This window comes from Oncorhynchus mykiss, chromosome 6, assembly GCF_057628025.1.
Source record: "Oncorhynchus mykiss isolate SJ-2025 chromosome 6, ASM5762802v1, whole genome shotgun sequence".
Lineage (NCBI taxonomy): Eukaryota > Metazoa > Chordata > Actinopteri > Salmoniformes > Salmonidae > Oncorhynchus > Oncorhynchus mykiss.
The window spans coordinates 18,115,434-18,137,500 of NC_143027.1; the positions used below are offsets into that span (position 1 = coordinate 18,115,434).

Genomic DNA, 22,067 nt, shown 5'->3' on the forward strand with positions numbered 1-22,067 from the left:
CATATGTTGAAAGTGATCACTCAGAATGGCTGTGTATTTATTGGCGTTTACCTTGCCCTCTAAGGGGTTGAGTGGCCCCAAACCAGGAAAATTCACCCCACACCATAACAGAGTTGCCAGATCCCTCATTTACACAAGTGTTTCCTTTATTTTGGCAGTTAACTGTAGCAGGCACATTGAGCAGGCAGGCCATGTTAGATGAATCAGCTTATCAAGTCACTGGCGAGTGACAAAGTGCTTCAGTGTCATTTTGTTGTTCAACTATTACCGTAGTGTGCGTCCGTCTGGCAGAGTTTTTTAGCGAATCATGTTACAAAACAGGTCGTGGCGGGACACAAGATGCTCATGAATGGGTTGACAAGTGGCAGTTGGGATGCAAGTGCAAATTGTCTCAATTCTCAGTGGCAGACTGGAGTGATCACTATCAAACAGATCAGCAAGTTGCCACTTGATAAAGGGCTTAATCGTGCATCGTTGTGACACACTGATATGACGTCACCACGTCACAAAATAATGCTGGGTTCTTGTTACAAGACGATCAGGGAGTAAAGACATGTTGAAGTTTACCTCGAGTCCAGTTGATTCAATCCAGTATAATATCCTAACTTAGCACAAGTTGTAAGTATAGGATTGAACAATGGCGAAGAGGATAATGTTTGAAAATTATAATTAAATCTGAAAAGTGAGTTAAATGGTCGACAAGATGGAAAGCACCATGCCACAGTTTGACTGCTACAGTGAACCTGCTACGCTGACGTTCTGCTCTTGAGCAAGGTAGTTAACCCCCAACAATAACTGCTCTCTGGGCACCGCTGATGTGGACGTTGATTAAGGCAGTCCCCTGCACCTCTCTGATTCAGAGGGGTTGGATTAAATGTGGAAGACACATTTTCGTTGAATGCATTCAGTTGTACAACTGACACGGCATTCCCCTTTCCCTTGTGCCACAAGAGAACACGGCATTCGCGAGACTGACACAGAAAACTGGTGAGACAGTTCAGCAATTTGTTACTCATCTTAGACAAGCAGCTAAGGACTGTGTCTTTGCAGGAGATAAGAACAATCAGATTAGAGGTGCCATACTGAGCAAGTGTTATACAGAATATTTGCGGCGGAGGATTTGCTTGTGGAGGAGGGCCCTAGGCTAACATTAGCGCGGTTACTCAAGCCACAATGTGAAAGAACTGAAGTGCAAATGTCCACCATGCATGTGAGTTCAGATGCGAAGGATGATGAGATCATGTTTTCAACAAGGAAGGGAAATATCACAAACGGGTCAGAGACAGAATGTAGACGGAAAATACAAATCAGAGAAAGTTTGCTACCTTTGTGGACATGATCATTTTGCAAAGGACCCTGTTTGTCCAGCATGCGGGCAGACCTGCAATGTAACCGAAAGGATAGTTTTGCAAAAATGTGCAAGACCGAAGATAACTCAAAACAGATTGTGAAATGTGTTGATTCAGAGGAACAAAACAGAGACTATGCATCTGTGCATGAGAACTGTAACTCAGACAGGATCCCGTTCTCAGTGGGAGGGGACAATTTATTCATGTTAATTGATTCTTGGGCCACAACTAACATAGTAGATGAGAGCACATGGGACAAGCTGAAAGCCACAGAAACCAGGTGTCGTTTATCACTGACTGATAAAAAGCTATATGTATACTCATTAAACGAGTCAATACCAGTGAAAGGAGTTTTCACATGCCAAATAAAGCTAGGCAAGCGCAGCACACAGACTGAGTTCACTGTGACAGAGAGCCGTTGCTAGGGAAAGAGACTGCCGTTAAATTGGGTGTGTCAAAAGTGGGTGTTGGCAGAGCAGCAGTGACAGATGTGAAAGCGCAGATAAAACAGTGGTACCCCAAGCTGGTTGAAGGGATGGGTAAGCACAACACAAGGCTGATCAACCTACATGTTGATGAAAACATGACACCAGTAGCACAGGCCATTAGGCGTGCTCCATTCCACCTGAGTGAAGCTGTGGAGAAAAAGATAGAGGAACTACAAAACATGGACCAAGCGAGAGAGTGGATGAGGTCACGCCATTGGTGAATCCAGCGGTGGTAGTGCCAAAACCGAACGGTGACATAAGACTGTGTTTGGACATGAGACAAGTGAGCACAGCAATCATTTGTGGCAGGTTCCCAATCCCCACAGTAGATTCACTTTTGAAAGGAATAAATGGGTCTGTCATGCTCAGTAAACTGGATCTTAAATGGGGCTACCATCAATTGGAGATAAAACCAGGGCTGTGGACTGACTCTCAACTCAGAGAAATGTTAGTTCAACATGAATAAGATGTTTATGGGCATGCTACTCTCACAGAAGGGCATCGGTCCCACAGCTGAAATAGTGAGAGCAGTGGTCGAGGCCAGGGAGCTTGACACTTCATCAGAGGTTCCTAGCTTTCTAGGTTCAGTGGGTTACAGTAGTAGGTTCATTCCCCAGTTCTCTACATTCTCAGAGCCTCTGCAGAAGTTGACCAAGAAGGACACAACGTTCCACTTCAGACTGGAACAGAAGAAGACGTTTCAGACATTAAAAGACTGTCTGAAACCACGACTCTTGCATACTTTGACAAAGATGCTCCCACAAAAGTAATAGCAGATGCAGAACCAGTGGGCTTAGGAGCTGTGCTTGTGTAAGAATAACACAGATAAATGGTTCCAGTCTGTTATGTGAGCAGGAGTCTATCAGAGGGTGAACGCAGATATTCAGAGACTGAGCGGGAGGCCTTTGCATTGGTTTGGGCTTGTGAAAGGCTTTGCCTGTATGTATACGGCAGGGAATTTGATTTAGTGACTGATCATAAGGTCATAAGGCTCGCAACGAACGGTGGGTGCTGAGGCTCCAACCTTATGACTTTCGTGTTGTCCACATACCAGGGAAAAACAATATTGCTGACTCGTCTACTTGGAGAGACTGCAGTGAATGAATCACACACACATGAAGTAGAGGAGTATGTGAGATTTGTGGCTGTGAACGCAATTCCAAGTGCAATGACCAGAAGGGAAGTGGATGAAGCATCTGCTACAGATGAAGAACTAAGAGAGGTGAGAAATGCTATTCGGAGTGGTTATTATGCGACATGCCAGGCATATGCACCTATAACAAATGAACTGTGTGTAATTGGACAGTTAGTCCTAAGGTTTTGATTTGAAGGGGAACACTCATTGTTTTGCCACATGTACTTTGAGGCATTGTAGGCACAAAACAACATCTCAGGAGTAAAGTATGGTGGCCGGGCATGGACAAGGCTTCAGAGAGACACGTCAAGTCAAGTCAAGTCATGGTTACCAGATTGTAGAACGACCAGACGTGCCAGAACCGCTGAGATCCACAGCGCTACCTGATGTTGCCACTGATCTATTGGGTTCACTACGAACAGGACACTCCATACTGGTAGTTGTAGACTATTACAGCAGGTATTATGAATATGATATTGTGCAATCTACCACCACAGAAAAGGTGATTAATAGTCTGTAGACTATTTTCAGTCATCAAGGTCTACCAATAACAATCTGATCTGATTGTGACCCACGGTACTTCATCCAGTTCCAAAACTTCTGCCAGGAAAACGGGATACAGCGTGTGAAAATTATGCCAAAATGGGCACAGGCAAATGGTGAAGCGGAGCGGCAAAATGCCTCCCTCATGAAACAAATTTGCATTGCACAAGCTGGAACCGGGAGCTACACAAAGACGTCACAGTTTACAAATCCATTGATCACTCTACCGAGCCCAGCTGCGTTCCTTTTCAAAAGGAAAAGCTTCTGGATATAGCTGCACCACAGAGTGAGCTGGAGACATGGGATCATGGTGCTGAGGAGAAAGGGAAATCCTAGATCTATGCAGACAACCGTCACAGAGCCAAGTAGTCTGACGTGGACATATGACCAGGATCTCTTAAAACTGGACAAAACAAACAAGTTCACAACAACCTTAAAGGTGTCTATCTCTGATAAGCTACCCAGGAAAGGGCTGAAAATAGTGCATAATAATATATGTAGCCTTAGAAATAAGGTTCATGAAATCAATAGCTTGCTAACATCAGATAACATTCATATGTCAGCCATTTCTGAGACTCACTTAGATACTTACAGTGCCTTGCGAAAGTATTCGGCCCCCTTGAACTTTGCGACCTTTTGCCACATTTCAGGCTTCAAACATAAAGATATAAAACTGTCTTTTTTTGTGAAGAATCAACAACAAGTGAGACACAATCATGAAGTGGAACGACATTTATTGGATATTTCAAACTTTTTTAACAAATCAAAAACTGAAAAATTGGGCGTGCAAAATTATTCAGCCCCTTTACTTTCAGTGCAGCAAACTCTCTCCAGAAGTTCAGTGAGGATCTCTGAATGATCCAATGTTGACCTAAATGACTAATGATGATAAATACAATCCACCTGTGTGTAATCAAGTCTCCATATAAATGCACCTGCACTGTGATAGTCTCAGAGGTCCGTTAAAAGCGCAGAGAGCATCGTGAAGAACAAGGAACACACCAGGCAGGTCCGAGATACTGTTGTGAAGAAGTTTAAAGCCGGATTTGGATACAAAAAGATTTCCCAAGCTTTAAACATCCCAAGGAGCACTGTGCAAGCGATAATATTGAAATGGAAGGAGTATCAGACCACTGCAAATCTACCAAGACCTGGCCGTCCCTCTAAACTTTCAGCTCATACAAGGAGAAGACTGATCAGAGATGCAGCCAAGAGGCCCATGATCACTCTGGATGAACTTCAGAGATCTACAGCTGAGGTGGGAGACTCTGTCCATAGGACAACAATCAGTCGTATATTGCACAAATCTGGCCTTTATGGAAGAGTGGCAAGAAGAAAGCCATTTCTTACAGATATCCATAAAAAGTGTCGTTTAAAGTTTGCCACAAGCCACCTGGGAGACACACCAAACATGTGGAAGAAGGTGCTCTGGTCAGATGAAACCAAAATTGAACTTTTTGGCAACAATGCAAAACATTATGTTTGGCGTAAAAGCAACACAGCTGAACACACCATCCCCACTGTCAAACATGGTGGTGGCAGCATCATGGTTTGGGCCTGCTTTTCTTCAGCAGGGACAGGGAAGATGGTTAAAATTGATGGGAAGATGGATGGAGCCAAATACAGGACCATTCTGGAAGAAAACCTGATGGAGTCTGCAAAAGACCTGAGACTGGGACGGAGATTTGTCTTCCAACAAGACAATGATCCAAAACATAAAGCAAAATCTACAATGGAATGGTTCAAAAATGAACATATCCAGGTGTTAGAATGGCCAAGTCAAAGTCCAGACCTGAATCCAATCGAGAATCTGTGGAAAGAACTGAAAACTGCTGTTCACAAATGCTCTCCATCCAACCTCACTGAGCTCGAGCTGTTTTGCAAGGAGGAATGGGAAAAAATGTCAGTCTCTCGATGTGCAAAACTGATAGAGACATACCCCAAGTGACTTACAGCTTTAATCGCAGCAAAAGGTGGCGCTACAAAGTATTAACTTAAGGGGGCTGAATAATTTTGCACGCCCAATTTTTCAGTTTTTGATTTGTTAAAAAAGTTTGAAATATCCAATAAATGTCGTTCCACTTCATGATTGTGTCCCACTTGTTGTTGATTCTTCACAAAAAAATACAGTTTTATATCTTTATGTTTGAAGCATGAAATGTGGCAAAAGGTCGCAAAGTTCAAAGGGGCCGAATACTTTCGCAAGGCACTGTAATTTGATGATACATACAGCAGCAGCAATACAAAGATATAACATCTATAGAAGAGACAGGAATGCTTATGGGGGAGTTGTGCCTGTAAATATTCAGAGCCATATCCCTGTAATACTTCGAGAAGATCGTATGTCAAGTGTTATTGAAGTGTTGTGGTTGCAGATTTACCTGACACATCTAAAGCCTTTTATTTTTCGGCCTACCAAGTGCTAACAGCCAGTATCTAAATAATATGTGCGAAATGCTTGATAGTGTATGTGATGTAAACATAGAGGTCTTGTCACGACTTCCATCGAAGTCGTTTCCTCTCCTTGTTCGGGCGGTGTTCGGATATTCATTCATGGCAAATTAACATTCATGGATAGAGTCTACTGAGAAGGGATAGGAATAGCAATGGTGGGGGTGTAGCACTGTATGTTCAGAATCATATACCTTTTAAATGGAGGGATGACCTTAATGTATGGTTGATACATTTGATGTTGACAATTATTTTAAATGTTTTCTTAATTGTCAAAGTGGGGAAACTTAGGCAGGAAATGCCAACAACAAATAGTGTGCCATCTACTCATGTAAAAAATACAAAAATCACAAAAAAAAAGAATTGCATGTTTGAATTTTATCAGGTTAGTGTGGGAGAGGTGGAAAAAGTATTGTATTGTTATCAATCAATAATGACAAACCTGACATTGACAACTTAGATGGAAAGCTACTGAGGATGGTAGTTGACGATAGCCACTCCTATCTGTCATTTCTTTATCTGAGCCTAGAGGAAATCCTTTGTCCTCAGGCCTGGAGGGAAGCCAAAGTCATGCATCTACACGAGAGTGGTAGAGCAGCCTTTGCTGGTTCTAACAGCAAACCTATAAACTTGCTGCCAGCTCTTAGCAAACTGTTGGAAAAAATTGTGTTTGACCAAATACAATGCTACTTCTCTGTAAATAAATTAACAAAATACTTTTAGCATGCTTCTAGAGAAGGGCACTCAGCATGTACTGCACTGAAACAAATAACTGATGAATGGTTGAAAGAAATTGATGTCAAGAAGATTGTGGGAGCTGTACTGTTAGATTTCAGTGTAGCATTTGATATTATTGATCATAACCTGTTGTTGAGGAAATGCATGTGTTATGGCATTTCAACCTCTGCAATATCGTGGATTCAGAGGTATCTATCTAATAGAACTGAGAGGGTTTTCTTTAATGGAAGCTTCTCTAATGTCAGACATGTAATGTGTGGTGTACCACAGGGCAGCTCTCTAGGCCCTCTAATATTTTCTATTTTTACCAATGACCTGCCACTGGCATTAAACAAAGCATATGTGTCCATGTATGCTGATGATTCAACCATATATGCATCAGAAACCACAGCCAATGAAGTCTGAAACCCTTAACAAAGAGTTGCAGTCTGTTTTGGAATGGGTGGCCAGTAATAAACTGTCCTGAACATCTCTAAAACTGAGAGCATTGTATTTGGTACAAAGGTTCTAGACCTCAGCTGAATCTGGTAATGAATGGTGTGGCTGTTGAACAAGTTGAGGAGACTAAACTACTTGGTGTAGATTGTAAACTGTCATGGTCAAAACATATAGATTCAATGGATGAAAAGATGGGGAGAGGTCTGTCCGTAATAAATAGATGCTCTGATTTTTTGACACCACACTCCTCAAAGCAAGTCCTGCGGGTTCTAGTTTTATCTTATCTTGATTATTGTCCAGTCATATGGTCATGTGCTGCAAAGAAAGACCTAGTTAAGCTGCAGCTGGCCCAGAACAGAGCGACACGTCTTGCTCTTCATTGTAATCAGAGGGCTAATATTAATACTATGCATGTCTTGGCTAAGAGTTGAGGAAAGATCAAATAAAAACGTATTGTTTTTATAAGAAACATGAATGTGTTGGAAATTCCAATTTGTTTGCATTGTCAACTTACACACAGCACTGACACCCACACTTACCCCAGCAGACATGCCACCAGGGGTCTTTTCACAGTTCCCAGGTCCAGAACAAATTCAAGGAAACATACAGTATTATACAGAGCCATGAGTGCATGGAACTCCCTTCCATGTTATATAGTGCAAGAGAACAGCAAACCTGGTTTCACAAAACAAATAGAGCAACACCTCACGGCACAACGCCTCTCCCCCATGTGACCTACTTGTGTGTATGTCCTGTCATGTATGTGTAACTGATAGATGTACACACACATTACACGTTAATGATTTTAAATGTATGCAAGTCTTTTGTCTGTAATGCATTTTTAGTTATATGTCGGACCCCAGTAAGACTAGCCGAGGGTTTCCTAATGGGGAACCTAATAAATAAAAATCAAAAATAAAAGGGTACCACACACTGATCAGCAAAGAGGGAAACAATCTGGTTGTTCAGTCTAACCAGTATTACAGAAATACAACATTTGTGAAAAGGTACACAACTGAGGAGCCAGCTCCACAACCAATGGACACCACTCATCTGAAAGAGACTGTGGAACAGAACCCTACTCTGAGTCCAAACCAGAGACTATCTGTGAGAGGTCACCACAAAGACCACTGACACCCAAACCAGGCAGGCCTCACAGACAAATCAAACAGACACAGAAGCGAACAGACTTTGTCATTAAATAATGATAAAGGTTAAATACATTTTAAAAAGTAAGGGGTAAAGAAAACAAGTATAAACTGAAAAGTGGTAAGTACAAAGCACTAATGAAAAGACTCTTAATGATGAGTTATGTTGTGAAAAATAATGCTTTATAGTAAGAAAGTAAGCCGATAAAGAAAAGTTTATTAGGAAAACCAAACTATTAAGATACTGGGAACAGATTTCATTTGTTTATTGGTAACACAATGGTTGCTATCAGTGGAGGCTGGTGGGAGGAGCTATAGGAGGAAGGACTCAATGTAATTGCTGGAATGGAATAAATGAAACGATATCAAACACATCAAACATATGGAAACCACGTTTGACTCCATTCCAATTATTACATTTCAGTCAGTACACAGAGCCCGTCCTCCTATAGCTCCTCCCACCAGCCTCAACTGGTTGCTATGCAGGTAAAGAAACACGTGTTGTTGTGTATGTTAGGTTGAAGTTGAAGTTTATGTCCAAGTAAAGGGTGGAGGTTGTGTATTGATGTAACGTACTGATAGGATGTCACCACGTCAGTAAATAATGCTGGGTTCTAGTTACACCGACTGTCGTGGAGTAAAGACATGTTGAAGTTTACCTCTGAGTCCGGCTGATTCAATTCAGTATAGTATCCTAACTTAGCACAAGTTGTAAGTATAGGTTTGAACAATGACTTAGGGGCCAAGTGTTCTTTTAACATAACATAGGCAACGTGTTTTCTTATGTAAATAAGTCCGAGGTGCATGTGTAATGTGAGCAGGTCTGTCTCTGTCTGTAGGTTCAGCCGTACGATTGGATAGAGCGCAATCAGCGCAGCTGTTTCTCTGTGCATTTCTCCATGCACAATTCTCCCTAGGCGTTACAGTCCTCTGTTAGTGGGCAAGTGGGCATGATCTAAATCAAAACCCAACCCTCAAACATCCATTGGATCTAGGAACGTAACAGCTTCCCTAATACCTGTTTTGGAAGATACTGACTTTATGACCAAAATATGCTATTTACACTTTGTAGTCAATTTTAACACTAGAATCAATGTTTCTGACTAATATCGATGCCGTTTTCAACCAAATAATTTTTTTTTTTGGTTCAGCTGCTCTATAACACACACAACAACGCTTAGTCAAACAACAGTTTGTCAATGAGACTCATCTTAGACTATCACTATATCATACTATATCAGAGGTATTGAGAAATAAAGAAATAGTACAATGAATATAATACTATAGAACAGAGGACAGGGGTTCTGTTGAGCTTCAGGTTGGACAACCGAAACAGTGATAGAAGCGGACCACTCAACATTTCTGACTGTCTTTCCTCCCTCTCTCTCCATCTTTCCTCCCTCTCTCTCCATCTTTCCTCCCTCTCTCTCCATCTTTCCTCCCTCTCTCCATCTTTCCTCCCTCTCTCTCCATCTTTCCTCCCTCTCTCTCCATCTTTCATCTTTCCTCCATCTCTCCTCCCTCTCTCTCCATCTCTCCTCCCTCTCTCTCCATCTTTCCTCCCCCTCTCTCCTCCCCCTCTCTCCATCTTTCCTCCCCCTCTCTGCATCTTTCCTCCATCTTTCCATCTTTCCTCCCTCTCTCTCCATCTTTCCATCTTTCCTCCCCCTCTCTCCATCTTTCCTCCCCCTCTCCATCTTTCCTCCCCCTCTCTCCATCTTTCCTCCCCCTCTCTCCATCTTTCCTCCCTCTCTCTCCATCTTTCCTCCCTCTCTCTCCATCTTTCCATCTTTCCTCGCTCTCTCCATCTTTCCTCCCTCTCTCTCCATCTTTCCTCCCCCTCTCTCCATCTTTCCTCCCTCTCTCTCCATCTTTCCTCCCTCTCTCTCCATCTTTCCTCCCTCTCTCTCCATCTTTCCTCCCTCTCTCTCCATCTTTCCTCCCTCTCTCTCCATCTTTCCTCCCTCTCTCTCCATCTTTCCTCCCCCTCTCTCCATCTTTCCTCCCTCTCTCTCCATCTTTCCTCCCTCTCTCTCCATCTTTCCTCCCTCTCTCTCCATCTTTCCTCCCCCTCTCTCCATCCTTCCTCCCTCTCTCTCCATCTTTCCCCCTCTCTCTCCATCTTTCCTCCCTCTCTCTCCATCTTTCATCTTTCCTCCATCTCTCCTCCCTCTCTCTCCATCTTTCCTCCCCCTCTCTCCTCCCCCTCTCTCCATCTTTCCTCCCCCTCTCTCCATCTTTCCTCCATCTTTCCTCCCCCTCTCTCCATCTTTCCTCCATCTTTCCTCCCGCTCTCTCCATCTTTCCTCCCTCTCTCTCCATCTTTCCATCTTTCCTCCCCCTCTCTCCATCTTTCCTCCCCCTCTCTCCATCTTTCCTCCCCCTCTCTCCATCTTTCCTCCCCCTCTCCATCTTTCCTCCCCCTCTCTCCATCTTTCCTCCCCCTCTCTCCATCTTTCCTCCCCCTCTCTCCATCTTTCATCCCTCTCTCCATCTTTCCTACCTCTCTCTCCATCTTTCCTCCCCCTCTCTCCATCTTTTCTCCCTCTCTCTCCATCTTTCCTCCCTCTCTCTCCATCTTTCCTCCCTCTCTCTCCATCTTTCCATCTTTCCTCGCTCTCTCCATCTTTCCTCCCTCTCTCTCCATCTTTCCTCCCCCTCTCTCCATCTTTCCTCCCCCCTCTCCATCTTTCCTCCCCCTCTCTCCATCTTTCCTCCCCCTCTCTCCATCTTTCCTCCCCCTCTCCATCTTTCCTCCCCCTCTCTCCATCTTTCCTCCCCCTCTCTCCATCTTTCCTCCCCCTCTCTCCATCTTTCATCCCTCTCTCCATCTTTCCTACCTCTTTCTCCATCTTTCCTCCCCCTCTCTCCATCTTTTCTCCCTCTCTCTCTCCATCTTTTCTCCCTCTCTCTCCATCTTTCCTCCCCCTCTCTCCATCTTTCCTCCCCCTCTCTCCATCTTTCCTCCCCCTCTCTCCATCTTTCATCCCCCTCTCTCCATCTTTCCTCCCCCTCTCTCCATCTTTCGTCCCTCTCTCCATCTTTCCTACCTCTTTCTCCATCTTTCCTCCCCCTCTCTCCATCTTTTCTCCCTCTCTCTCCATCTTTCCTCCCTTTCTCTTCATCTTTCCTCCCTCTCTCTCCATCTTTCCATCTTTCCTCGCTCTCTCCATCTTTCCTCCCTCTCTCTCCATCTTTCCTCCCCCTCTCTCCATCTTTCCTCCCCTTCTCTCCATCTTTCCTCCCCCTCTCTCCATCTTTCCTCCCCCTCTCTCCATCTTTCCTCCCTCTCTCTCCATCTTTCATCCCTCTCTCCATCTTTCATCCCTCTCTCATCCATCTTTCCTCCCCCTCTCTCCATCTTTCCTCCCCCCTCTCTCCATCTTTCCTCCCTCTCTCTCCATCTTTCCCATCTTTCCTCGCTCTCTCCCATCTTTCCTCCCTCTCTCTCCATCTTTCCTCCCCCTCTCTCCATCTCTCTCCCTCTCTCTCCATCTTTCCTCCCTCTCTCTCCATCTTCTTCCTCCCTCTCTCTCCATCTTTCCTCCCTCTCTCTCCAATTATTTCCTCCCTCTCTCTCCATCTTTCCTCCCTCTCTCTCCATCTTTCCCTCCCTCTCTCTCCATCCTTCCTCCCTCTCTCTCCATCTTTCCTCCCCCTCTCCATCTTTCCTTCCCTCTCTCTCCATCTCTCATCCCTCTCTCCATCTTTCATCCCTCTCTCCCATCTTCCATCTTCCTCCCCCTCTCTCCATCTTTCCTCCCTCTCTCTCCATCTTTCCATCTTTCCTACCGCTCTCTCCCCATCTTTCCTCCCCCTCTCTCCATCTTTCTCCCTCTCTCTCCATCTTTCCTCCCTCTCTCTCCATCTTTCCTCCCTCTCTCTCCATCTCCATCTCCTCGCTCTCTCCATCTTTTCCTCCCCCTCTCTCCATCTCTCCCTCTCCATACTTCCTCCCTCTCTCTCCATCTTTCCTCCCTCTCTCTCCATCTTTCCATCTTTCCTCGCTCTCTCCATCTTGCTCCCTCTCTCTCCATCTTTCCTCCCCCTCTCTCCATCTTTCCTCCCCCTCTCCATCTTTTCCTCCCCTCTCTCTCCATCTTTCCTCCCTCTCTCTCCATCTTTCCTCCCTCTCTCTCCATCTTTCCATCTTTCCCACTCGCTCTCTCCATCTTTCCTCCCTCTCTCTCTCCATCTTTCCTCCCTCTCTGCGTGTTCCTCCCTCCATCTTTCCTCCCCCTCTCTCCATCTTTCCTACCTCTTTCTCCATCTTTCCTTCCCCCTCTCCATCTTTTCTCCCTCTCTCTCCATCTTTTCTCCCTCTCTCTCCATCTTTCCTCCCCCTCTCTCCATCTTTCCTCCCCCTCTCCATCTTTCCTCCCCCTCTCTCTATTTTTTCCTCCCCCTCTCTCCAATCTCCATCCCCTCTCTCCATCTTTCCTACCTCTTTCTCCATCTTCCTCCTCTCTCCATCTTTCTCCCTGCTTCTCCATCTTCCTCCCTTTCTCTTCATCTTTAGCCCTCTCTCTCCATCTTTCCATCTTTCCTCGCTCTCTCCATTACTCCTCCCCACCTCTCCATCTTCCCTCCCCTTTCTCTCCATCTTTCCTCCCTCTCTCCATCTTTCCTCCCCCTCTCCATCTTCCTCCCTCTCTCCATCTTTCATCCCTCTTCACCATGTTCCATTCCCCTCTCTCCATCTTTCCTCCCCCTCTCTCCATCTTTCCTTCCCCCTCTCTCCATCTTTCCTCCCTCTCTCTCCATCTTTCCATCTTTCCTCCCTCTCTCCATCTTTCCTCCCGCTTTCTCCATTTTCCTCCCTCTCTCCATCTTTCCTCCCCCCTCTCTCCATCTTTCCTCCCCCCTCTCTCCATCTTTCATCCCTCTCTCTCCATCTTCCTCCCCCTCTCTCCATCTTTCATCCCCTCTCTCCATCTTTCATCCCCCTCTCTCCATCTCTTCCTCCCCCTCTCTCCATCTTTCCTCCCCATCTTTCCTCCCACCTCTCCATCTTTCCTCTTCATCTTTCCTCCCCCTCTCTCCTCTTTCCTCCCTCTCCATCTTTCCTCCCTCTCTCTCCATCTTTCCTCCCCCTCTCTCCATCCTTTCCTCCCTCTCTCTCCATCTTTCCTCCCCCTCTCTTCATCTTCCATCTTTCCCCTCTCTCTCCATCTTTCCTCCCCTCTCCTCCATCTTTCCTCCCCCTCTCTCCATCTTTCATCCCTCTCTCCATCTTTCCTACCTCTTTCTCCATCTTTCCTATCCCTCTCTCCATCTTTTCCTCCCTCTCTCTCCATCTTTCCTCCCCCTCTCTCCATCTTTCCTCCCCCTCTCTCCATCTTTCCTCCCCCTCTCTCCATCTTTCCTCCCCCTCTCTCCATCTTTCCTACCTCTTTCTCCATCTTTCCTCCCCCTCTCTCCATCTTTTTCCCTCTCTCTCCATCTTTCTCCTCTCTCTCCATCTTTCCTCCCCCTCTCTCCATCTTTCCTCCCCCTCTCTCATCTTTCCTCCCCCTCTCTCTATCTTTCCTCCCCCTCTCTCCATCTTTCATCCCTCTCTCCATCTTTCCTACCTCTTTCTCCATCTTTCCTCCCCCTCTCTCCATCTTTTCTCCCTCTCTCTCCATCTTTCCTCCCTTTCTCTTCATCTTTCCTCCCTCTCTCTCCATCTTTCCATCTTCCTCTCTCTCTCCATCTTTCCTCCCCCTCTCCCTCTTTCCTCCCCTTCTCTCCATCTTTCCTCCCCCTCTCTCCATCTTTCCTCCCCCTCTCTCCATCTTTCCTCCCTCTCTCTCCATCTTTCATCCCTCTCGCCATCTTTCATCCCTCTCTCCATCTTCCTCCCCCTCTCTCCATCTTTCCTCCCACCCCCTCCATCTTTCCTCCCTCTCTCTCCATCTTTCCATCTTTCCTCCCTCTCTCCATCTTTCCTCCCGCTCTCTCCATTTTCCTCCCTCTCTCCATCTTTCCTCCCCCTCTCTCCATCTTTCCTCCCCCTCTCTCCATCTTTCATCCCTCTCTCTCCATCTTTCCTCCCCCTCTCCTCCATCTTTCATCCCCCTCTCTCCATCTTTCATCCCCCTCTCTCCATCTTTCCTCCCCCTCTCTCCATCTTTCCTCCCCATCTTTCCTCCCCCCTCTCCATCTTTCCTCGTCATCTTTCCTCCCCCTCTCTCCATCTTTCCTCCTCTCCATCTTTCCTCCCCCTCTCTCCATCTTTCCTCCCCCTCTCTCCATCTTTCCTCCCCCTCTCTCCATCTTTCATCCCTCTCTCCATCTTTCCTACCTCTCTCTCCATCTTTCCTCCCCCTCTCTCCATATTTTCTCCCTCTCTCTCCATCTTTCCTCCCTCTCTCTCCATCTTTCCTCCCTCTCTCTCCATCTTTCCATCTTTCCTCGCTCTCTCCATCTTTCCTCCCCCTCTCTCCATCTTTCCTCCCCCTCTCCATCTTTCCTCCCCCTCTCTCCATCTTTCCTCCCTCTCTCTCCATCTTTCCATCTTTCCTCCCTCTCGCTCCATCTTTCCTCCCCCTCTCCATCTTTCCTCCCCCCTCTCCATCTTTCCTCCCCCTCTCTCCATCTTTCCTCCCTCTCTCTCCATCTTTTCTCCCTCTCTCTCCATCTTTTCTCCCTCTCTCTCCATCTTTCCTCCCCCTCTCTCCATCTTTCCTCCCCCTCTCTCCATCTTTCCTCCCCCTCTCTCTATCTTTCCTCCCCCTCTCTCCATCTTTCCTCCCCTTCTCTCCATCTTTCCTCCCCCTCTCTCCATCTTTCCTCCCCCTCTCTCCATCTTTCCTCCCTCTCTCTCCATCTTTCATCCCTCTCGCCATCTTTCATCCCTCTCTCCATCTTTCCTCCCCCTCTCTCCATCTTTCCTCCCCCTCTCTCCATCTTTCCTCCCTCTCTCTCCATCTTTCCATCTTTCCTCCCTCTCTCCATCTTTCCTCCCGCTCTCTCCATTTTTCCTCCCTCTCTCCATCTTTCCTCCCCCTCTCTCCATCTTTCCTCCCCCTCTCTCCATCTTTCATCCCTCTCTCTCCATCTTTCCTCCCCCTCTCTCCATCTTTCCTCCCCCTCTCTCCATCTTTCCTCCCCTCTCTCCATCTTTCATCCCTCTCTCCATCTTTCCTACCTCTCTCTCCATCTTTCCTCCCCCTCTCTCCATATTTTCTCCCTCTCTCTCCATCTTTCCTCCCTCTCTCTCCATCTTTCCTCCCTCTCTCTCCATCTTTCCATCTTTCCTCGCTCTCTCCATCTTTCCTCCCCCTCTCTCCATCTTTCCTCCCCCCTCTCCATCTTTCCTCCCCCTCTCTCCATCTTTCCTCCCTCTCTCTCCATCTTTCCATCTTTCCTCCCTCTCGCTCCATCTTTCCTCCCCCTCTCTCCATCTTTCCTCCCCCCTCTCCATCTTTCCTCCCCCTCTCTCCATCTTTCCTCCCTCTCTCTCCATCTTTCCTCCCTCTCTCTCCATCTTTCCATCTTTCCTCGCTCTCTCCATCTTTCCTCCCTCTCTCTCCATCTTTCCTCCCCCTCTCTCCATCTTTCCTCCCCCTCTCCATCTTTCCTCCCCCTCTCTCCATCTTTCCTACCTCTTTCTCCATCTTTCCTCCCCCTCTCTCCATCTTTTCTCCCTCTCTCTCCATCTTTTCTCCCTCTCTCTCCATCTTTCCTCCCCCTCTCTCCATCTTTCCTCCCCCTCTCTCCATCTTTCCTCCCCCTCTCTCTATCTTTCCTCCCCCTCTCTCCATCTTTCATCCCTCTCTCCATCTTTCCTACCTCTTTCTCCATCTTTCCTCCCCCTCTCTCCATCTTTTCTCCCTCTCTCTCCATCTTTCCTCCCTTTCTCTTCATCTTCCCTCCCTCTCTCTCAATCTTTCCATCTTTCCTCGCTCTCTCCATCTTTCCTCCCTCTCTCTCCATCTTTCCTCCCCCTCTCTCCATCTTTCCTCCCCTTCTCTCCATCTTTCCTCCCCCTCTCTCCATCTTTCCTCCCCCTCTCTCCATCTTTCCTCCCTCTCTCCATCTTTCATCCCTCTCGCCATCTTTCATCCCTCTCTCCATCTTTCCTCCCCCTCTCTCCATCTTTCCTCCCCCTCTCTCCATCTTTCCTCCCTCTCTCTCCATCTTTCCATCTTTCCTCCCTCTCTCCATCTTTCCTCCCGCTCTCTCCATTTTTCCTCCCTCTCTCCATCTTTCCTCCCCCTCTCTCCATCTTTCCTCCCCCTCTCTCCATCTTTCATCCCTCTCTCTCCATCTTTCCTCCCCCTCTCTCCATCTTTCATCCCCCTCTCTCCATCTTTCATCCCCCTCTCTCCATCTTTCCTCCCCCTCTCTCCATCTTTCCTCCCCATCTTTCCTCCCCTCTCCATCTTTCCTCGTCATCTTTCCTCCCCCTCTCTCCATCTTTCCTCCCTCTCCATCTTTCCTCCTCTCTCTCCATCTTTCCTCCCCCTCTCTCCATCTTTCCTCCCTCTCTCTCCATCTTTCCTCCCCCTCTCTTCATCTTTCCATCTTTCCTCCCTCTCTCTCCATCTTTCCTCCCCTCTCTCCATCTTTCCTCCCCCTCTCTCCATCTTTCATCCCTCTCTCCATCTTGTGCGCTACCTCTTTCTCCATCTTTCCTATCCCTCTCTCGCATCTTTTCTCCCTCTCCTCTCCATCTATTCACACTCCCCCTCTCTCCATCTTTCCTCCCCCTCTCTCCATCTTTCCTCCCCCTCTCTCCATCTTTCCTCCCCCTTTCTCCATCTTTCCTCCCCCTCTCTCCATCTTTCATCCCTCTCTCCATCTTTCCTACCTTTTTGTCCATCTTTCCTCCCCCTCTCTCCATCTTTTCTCCCTCTCTCTCCATCTTTCCTCCCCCTCTCTCCATCTTTCCTCCCCCTCTCTCCATCTTTCCTCCCCCTCTCTCCATCTTTCCTCCCCCTCTCTCCATCTTTCATCCCTCTCTCCATCTTTCCTACCTCTTTCTCCATCTTTCCTCCCCCTCTCTCCATCTTTTCTCCCTCTCTCTCCATCTTTCCTCCCTTTCTCTTCATCTTTCCTCCCCCTCTCTTCATCTTTCCATCTTTCCTCCCTCTCTCTCCATCTTTCCTCCCCCTCTCTCCATCTTTCCTCCCCCTCTCTCCATCTTTCATCCCTCTCTCCATCTTTCCTACCTCTTTCTCCATCTTTCCTATCCCTCTCTCCATCTTTTCTCCCTCTCTCTCCATCTTTCCTCCCCCTCTCTCCATCTTTCCTCCCCCTCTCTCCATCTTTCCTCCCCCTCTCTCCATCTTTCCTCCCCCTCTCTCCATCTTTCCTCCCCCTTTCTCCATCTTTCATCCCTCTCTCCATCTTTCCTACCTTTTTGTCCATCTTTCCTCCCCCTCTCTCCATCTTTTCTCCCTCTCTCTCCATCTTTCCTCCCCCTCTCTCCATCTTTCCTCCCCCTCTCTCCATCTTTCCTCCCCCTCTCTCCATCTTTCCTCCCCCTCTCTCCATCTTTCATCCCTCTCTCCATCTTTCCTACCTCTTTCTCCATCTTTCCTCCCCCTCTCTCCATCTTTTCTCCCTCTCTCTCCATCTTTCCTCCCTTTCTCTTCATCTTTCCTCCCTCTCTCTCCATCTTTCCATCTTTCCTCGCTCTCTCCATCTTTCCTCCATCTTTCCTCCCCCTCTCTCCATCTTTCCTCCCCTTCTCTCCATCTTTCCTCCCCCTCTCTCCATCTTTCCTCCCCCTCTCTCCATCTTTCCTCCCTCTCTCTCCATCTTTCATCCCTCTCTCCATCTTTCATCCCTCTCTCCATCTTTCCTCCCCCTCTCTCCATCTTTCCTCCCCCTCTCTCCATCTTTCCTCCCTCTCTCTCCATCTTTCCATCTTTCCTCCCTCTCTCCATCTTTCCTCCCGCTCTCTCCATTTTTCCTCCCTCTCTCCATCTTTCCTCCCCCTCTCTCCATCTTTCCTCCCCCTCTCTCCATCTTTCATCCCTCTCTCTCCATCTTTCCTCCCCCTCTCTCCATCTTTCATCCCCCTCTCTCCATCTTTCATCCCCCTCTCTCCATCTTTCCTCCCCCTCTCTCCATCTTTCCTCCCCATCTTTCCTCCCCGTCTCTCCATCTTTCCTCGTCATCTTTCCTCCCCCTCTCTCCATCTTTCCTCCCTCTCCATCTTTCCTCCCTCTCTCTCCATCTTTCCTTCCCCTCTCTCCATCTTTCCTCCCTCTCTCTCCATCTTTCCTCCCCCTCTCTCCATCTTTCCTCCCCCTCTCTTCATCTTTCCATCTTTCCTCCCTCTCTCTCCATCTTTCCTCCCCCTCTCTCCATCTTTCCTCCCCTCTTTCTCAGAGGCCATGGCCTATAGCTGTTTCACTGAGCTCATGAAGAGGATGAATCAGAACTTCCCCCACGGCGGCGCCATGGACACTCACTTTGCCAACATGCGCTCTCTTATCCAGGTGAGGCCACAGAGACCCTTTGTAACTTTTGTATTGGCATGCATCCAGTTGTTATCATGAATAGAAGGATACAGTGAATATAACACATCTAACTCTATGGTCTCCACTAACCCCCATCCTCTCTACTCCCCAACCCATCTATTTTCCTTCAACTGTATGTCTGGCTTCTCTTTTCTTTCAACTGTCTGCTCTCTCTCCTACTACTTCCTTCCTGCTCCTACCCTTCTGTAGATACTGGATTCGGAGATCTTTGAGCTCATGCACCAAAATGGCGACTACACCCACTTCTACTTCTGCTACCGATGGTTCCTTCTAGACTTAAAGCGTGGTAATAATGACATCCTGCTATGAGGGGACTTATTACTGTAGGGGCAACACTGAGCCTTTAAAATGCATTCCAAACAAAAAACAATGATTGCAAAATTAAACAAACCAAAAAAAAATGCATTTATTTGAAGAACAGTACAGATGCAAAGTTTGGTAAAAGAATGATGGAACAAACAGCACAACCCATCATTCTGTTTCCAAACTTTGCATCTGCACTGTTCTTCAAATAAATGCCTTTTTCTATGGTTTGTTTAACTTTGCAATCATTGGTTTTTATTTGGCATACATTTCAAAGTTAAAAATTGGAGTCTCAGCATCCCTCTGTTACCGTGGAATTGCCCATAGCAAATGGCAATTAAACTTAGGGGAGAGCGTGTTTTCATACCATGACCAAATATAAAACAACACAAGATAACAATACCTAGTTATAATAAGCTGCTTCCACATCAATGATGCGGCAGGCAGTAAGATCACTCAGGGAATAGTGGCTTCGGGAGTTGGTAATGAATAAGAAGATGGGTCACTACTGCGTGAAGGACATGTGAGGGCACGGTGAAAATGAATCAATGGCTATCTCATTATCAATCATAGCCTCTAATCTCTCTGTTTATACCCCTCATATTCAAACACACTTCTATCTTCATTAAAAACCAAGAGCCCTGAACTCAAATCCCAACCATCCTGACTCATGATTCATCCTCATGTACTGTACTTGCATTCTGAATCCCAAAGTCAATTTCATCTAGCCCAATCGGAGGGCAAGGTGAAGCTATTACAATTTGACTTATACCTTCTCTAATTCTATCAGATTTATATTTCCCCACCACTCCTACCTTAATTGACTCCTGCATCCACCTGTACTTCTCTATTCTCAGAGCTGGTGTATGACGATGTGTTTGCGGTATGGGAGACCATCTGGGCAGCGAAGGATGCCTCCTCCAGCCACTTTGTCCTCTTCATCGCACTGGCACTGGTGGAGGTCTACCGGGACATCATTCTGGAGAACAACATGGACTTCACCGACATCATTAAGTTTTTCAACGGTAAACTGTCTAACAATGAATCAACAATTCATTCAGTTGTTTGCGGAGCATTGAAGGTATGGAACTTTTCAACCAGCATTTCTGTATTAAAAAAATGTCTCCATGCACTTGGAAAAATGATAGGTGTGTGCGTACTATACCCTTTTAATAGTAAACTGTCTGCCACCTTGCAGCAGCTAATATGAAATACTCGACTGGGGCACAAACTCTAGATTTACAGATTAAGTGTCAATGTGGAGCATTGCATTTCAATTGCCTAGAGAAAGATAAACCTAAAATGTATTTTTATTAATGTCCAACTTGTCAATAGCTGAAGGGAGAATAGTAACCTTGAATGGGTACCTGTGCTGAGAAAATAAATGATTCAATGAATAACGCACGCAATTGACCCTTCGCTAAGCGTTGCCCCCTTGGTTACTGTGGCAACCTTAGACAATATTTTCCCTGGACGCCCAACCATTTAAGCCAATGGGGAAAACTCCTCACAATGATCTCAAACTGTGTTTTTAATACTAAATTAAATTAAACAGACTAGCCCATGCTAATCAGTAGACTCTCGGGTCTGTTGTGGTGAACTGACATTACAATTGCTTCACATGAACCTGGTAAAATGAAGTTTGCAGTGTAGCTAGCCACTGGATGGCTCTGATTATGAACTGTCACCATGCAGTGAAAGGTGATACTCCAGCTCTGAGAATACAGAGTTACAGGGGAATGCAGGGATTACCCACATACACATAAAATAAATATGGTGGTATAGTCTTGTGCATTGATGCTGGCAGTGGTTCAGCTGGTATGACATTTTCATCTTCTCTCGACTCCTTTCAGAAATGGCTGAGCATCACAACATCAAGCAGATCCTGACTCTGGCCCGGGACCTGGTGTGCAAGGTGCAGACTCTCATTGAGAACAAGTGATCTCCAGGAGCCGTCCACTTCTCTTCCTTTATCCTCTTCCAGTTTCTGCTTAGTCTGTCTCAAGGCATCCCAGTCTGAACAGCTGCAACAGAACAGATAGATCAGGGTTGTGTTTATTAGGCACCAAACTGAAGAAATGGGACTGAAACAGGCAGGGACTACTTAGACTTGTCCGATAAGAAATGATAATTTTCCTTCGCCAAATGTTTTTAAATGTTTTCCATTGAGTACCCTCACATACTATTCTCACATACTCACATACTATTCTACACCACAGCCTTCTTCACAGGGTCACCACCATTGTTCACTACCTTCTCATCTATGGTGGCAGGTAACCTAGCGGTTAGAAGTTGACTAGGTGAAAAATCTGTCGATGTGCCCTTGAACAAGGCACTTAACCCTAATTGCTCCTGTAAGTAACTCTGGATTAGAGCGTCTGCTGAATTACTAAAATATCAAATGTATGTGAAACCAGCCAGGGTATACCATGTAATGCTATACCAGTACTTTGTCATTTCAGGTTTGGTCATGGAACACCAAGGGAATGATGACTTTTACCTCCAGTTCTACTGTCAGTGAAACAGTTTGGTTGACTTTTTATTAAGCTGTGACAAATATTTAGTCATAGGATTTGTATGCGGTATGCCTTGTAGACCTACTGTTGATTGAAGTGGGGTTAGTATATACAAACACAGAGCTGGTTTCATAGACCTAGATACAATTATTTTACTCAAGAACTGAATAGCAGTTAAACATAAATATGGACAATAGATAGTCCCAGAATATTTTAAGATGTGAAAGTTACCAAGTGCCATTCAGTACAGGAGTAGGCTTAACCTGGTCCAGTGAAATGTCCAAATGTTGGAGTTAAAACTCATTAACAGACACCGTCTGGAGCAGTAGTTTACCTGAGTAAATCAGGTTACAGGTAGGGTACCTACCTACCTGATGTGCCAAAGGCCAGTGCAAGGAGCAAATTAGATCAGCTTAAATGTTATACTGTGTTGAATAAGTAGACTAAGTTCCAAGTAAGATGTTACTGAATGTAGTTTGG

General features: G+C 46.2%; 1 protein-coding gene across 5 annotated transcripts in view; it reads left to right on the plus strand.

Moving 5' to 3' along the window:
- LOC110525371 (small G protein signaling modulator 1) overlaps positions 1 to 22,067 on the plus strand; it is an 81,795-nt gene that overhangs the window by 57,886 nt on the left and 1,842 nt on the right. For all 5 annotated transcript variants that reach the window (XM_036979501.2, XM_036979504.2, XM_036979502.2 and 2 more), the window contains 4 exons: positions 18,617 to 18,726; positions 18,958 to 19,054; positions 19,929 to 20,096; positions 20,925 to 22,067. The exon at positions 20,925 to 22,067 is cut by the window's right edge and continues 1,842 nt beyond it. In XM_036979501.2, coding sequence (XP_036835396.2) covers positions 18,617 to 18,726; positions 18,958 to 19,054; positions 19,929 to 20,096; positions 20,925 to 21,013 — 464 coding nt within the window. In that variant the 3' untranslated portion in view covers positions 21,014 to 22,067. The remainder of the gene's footprint in view (positions 1 to 18,616; positions 18,727 to 18,957; positions 19,055 to 19,928; positions 20,097 to 20,924) is intronic.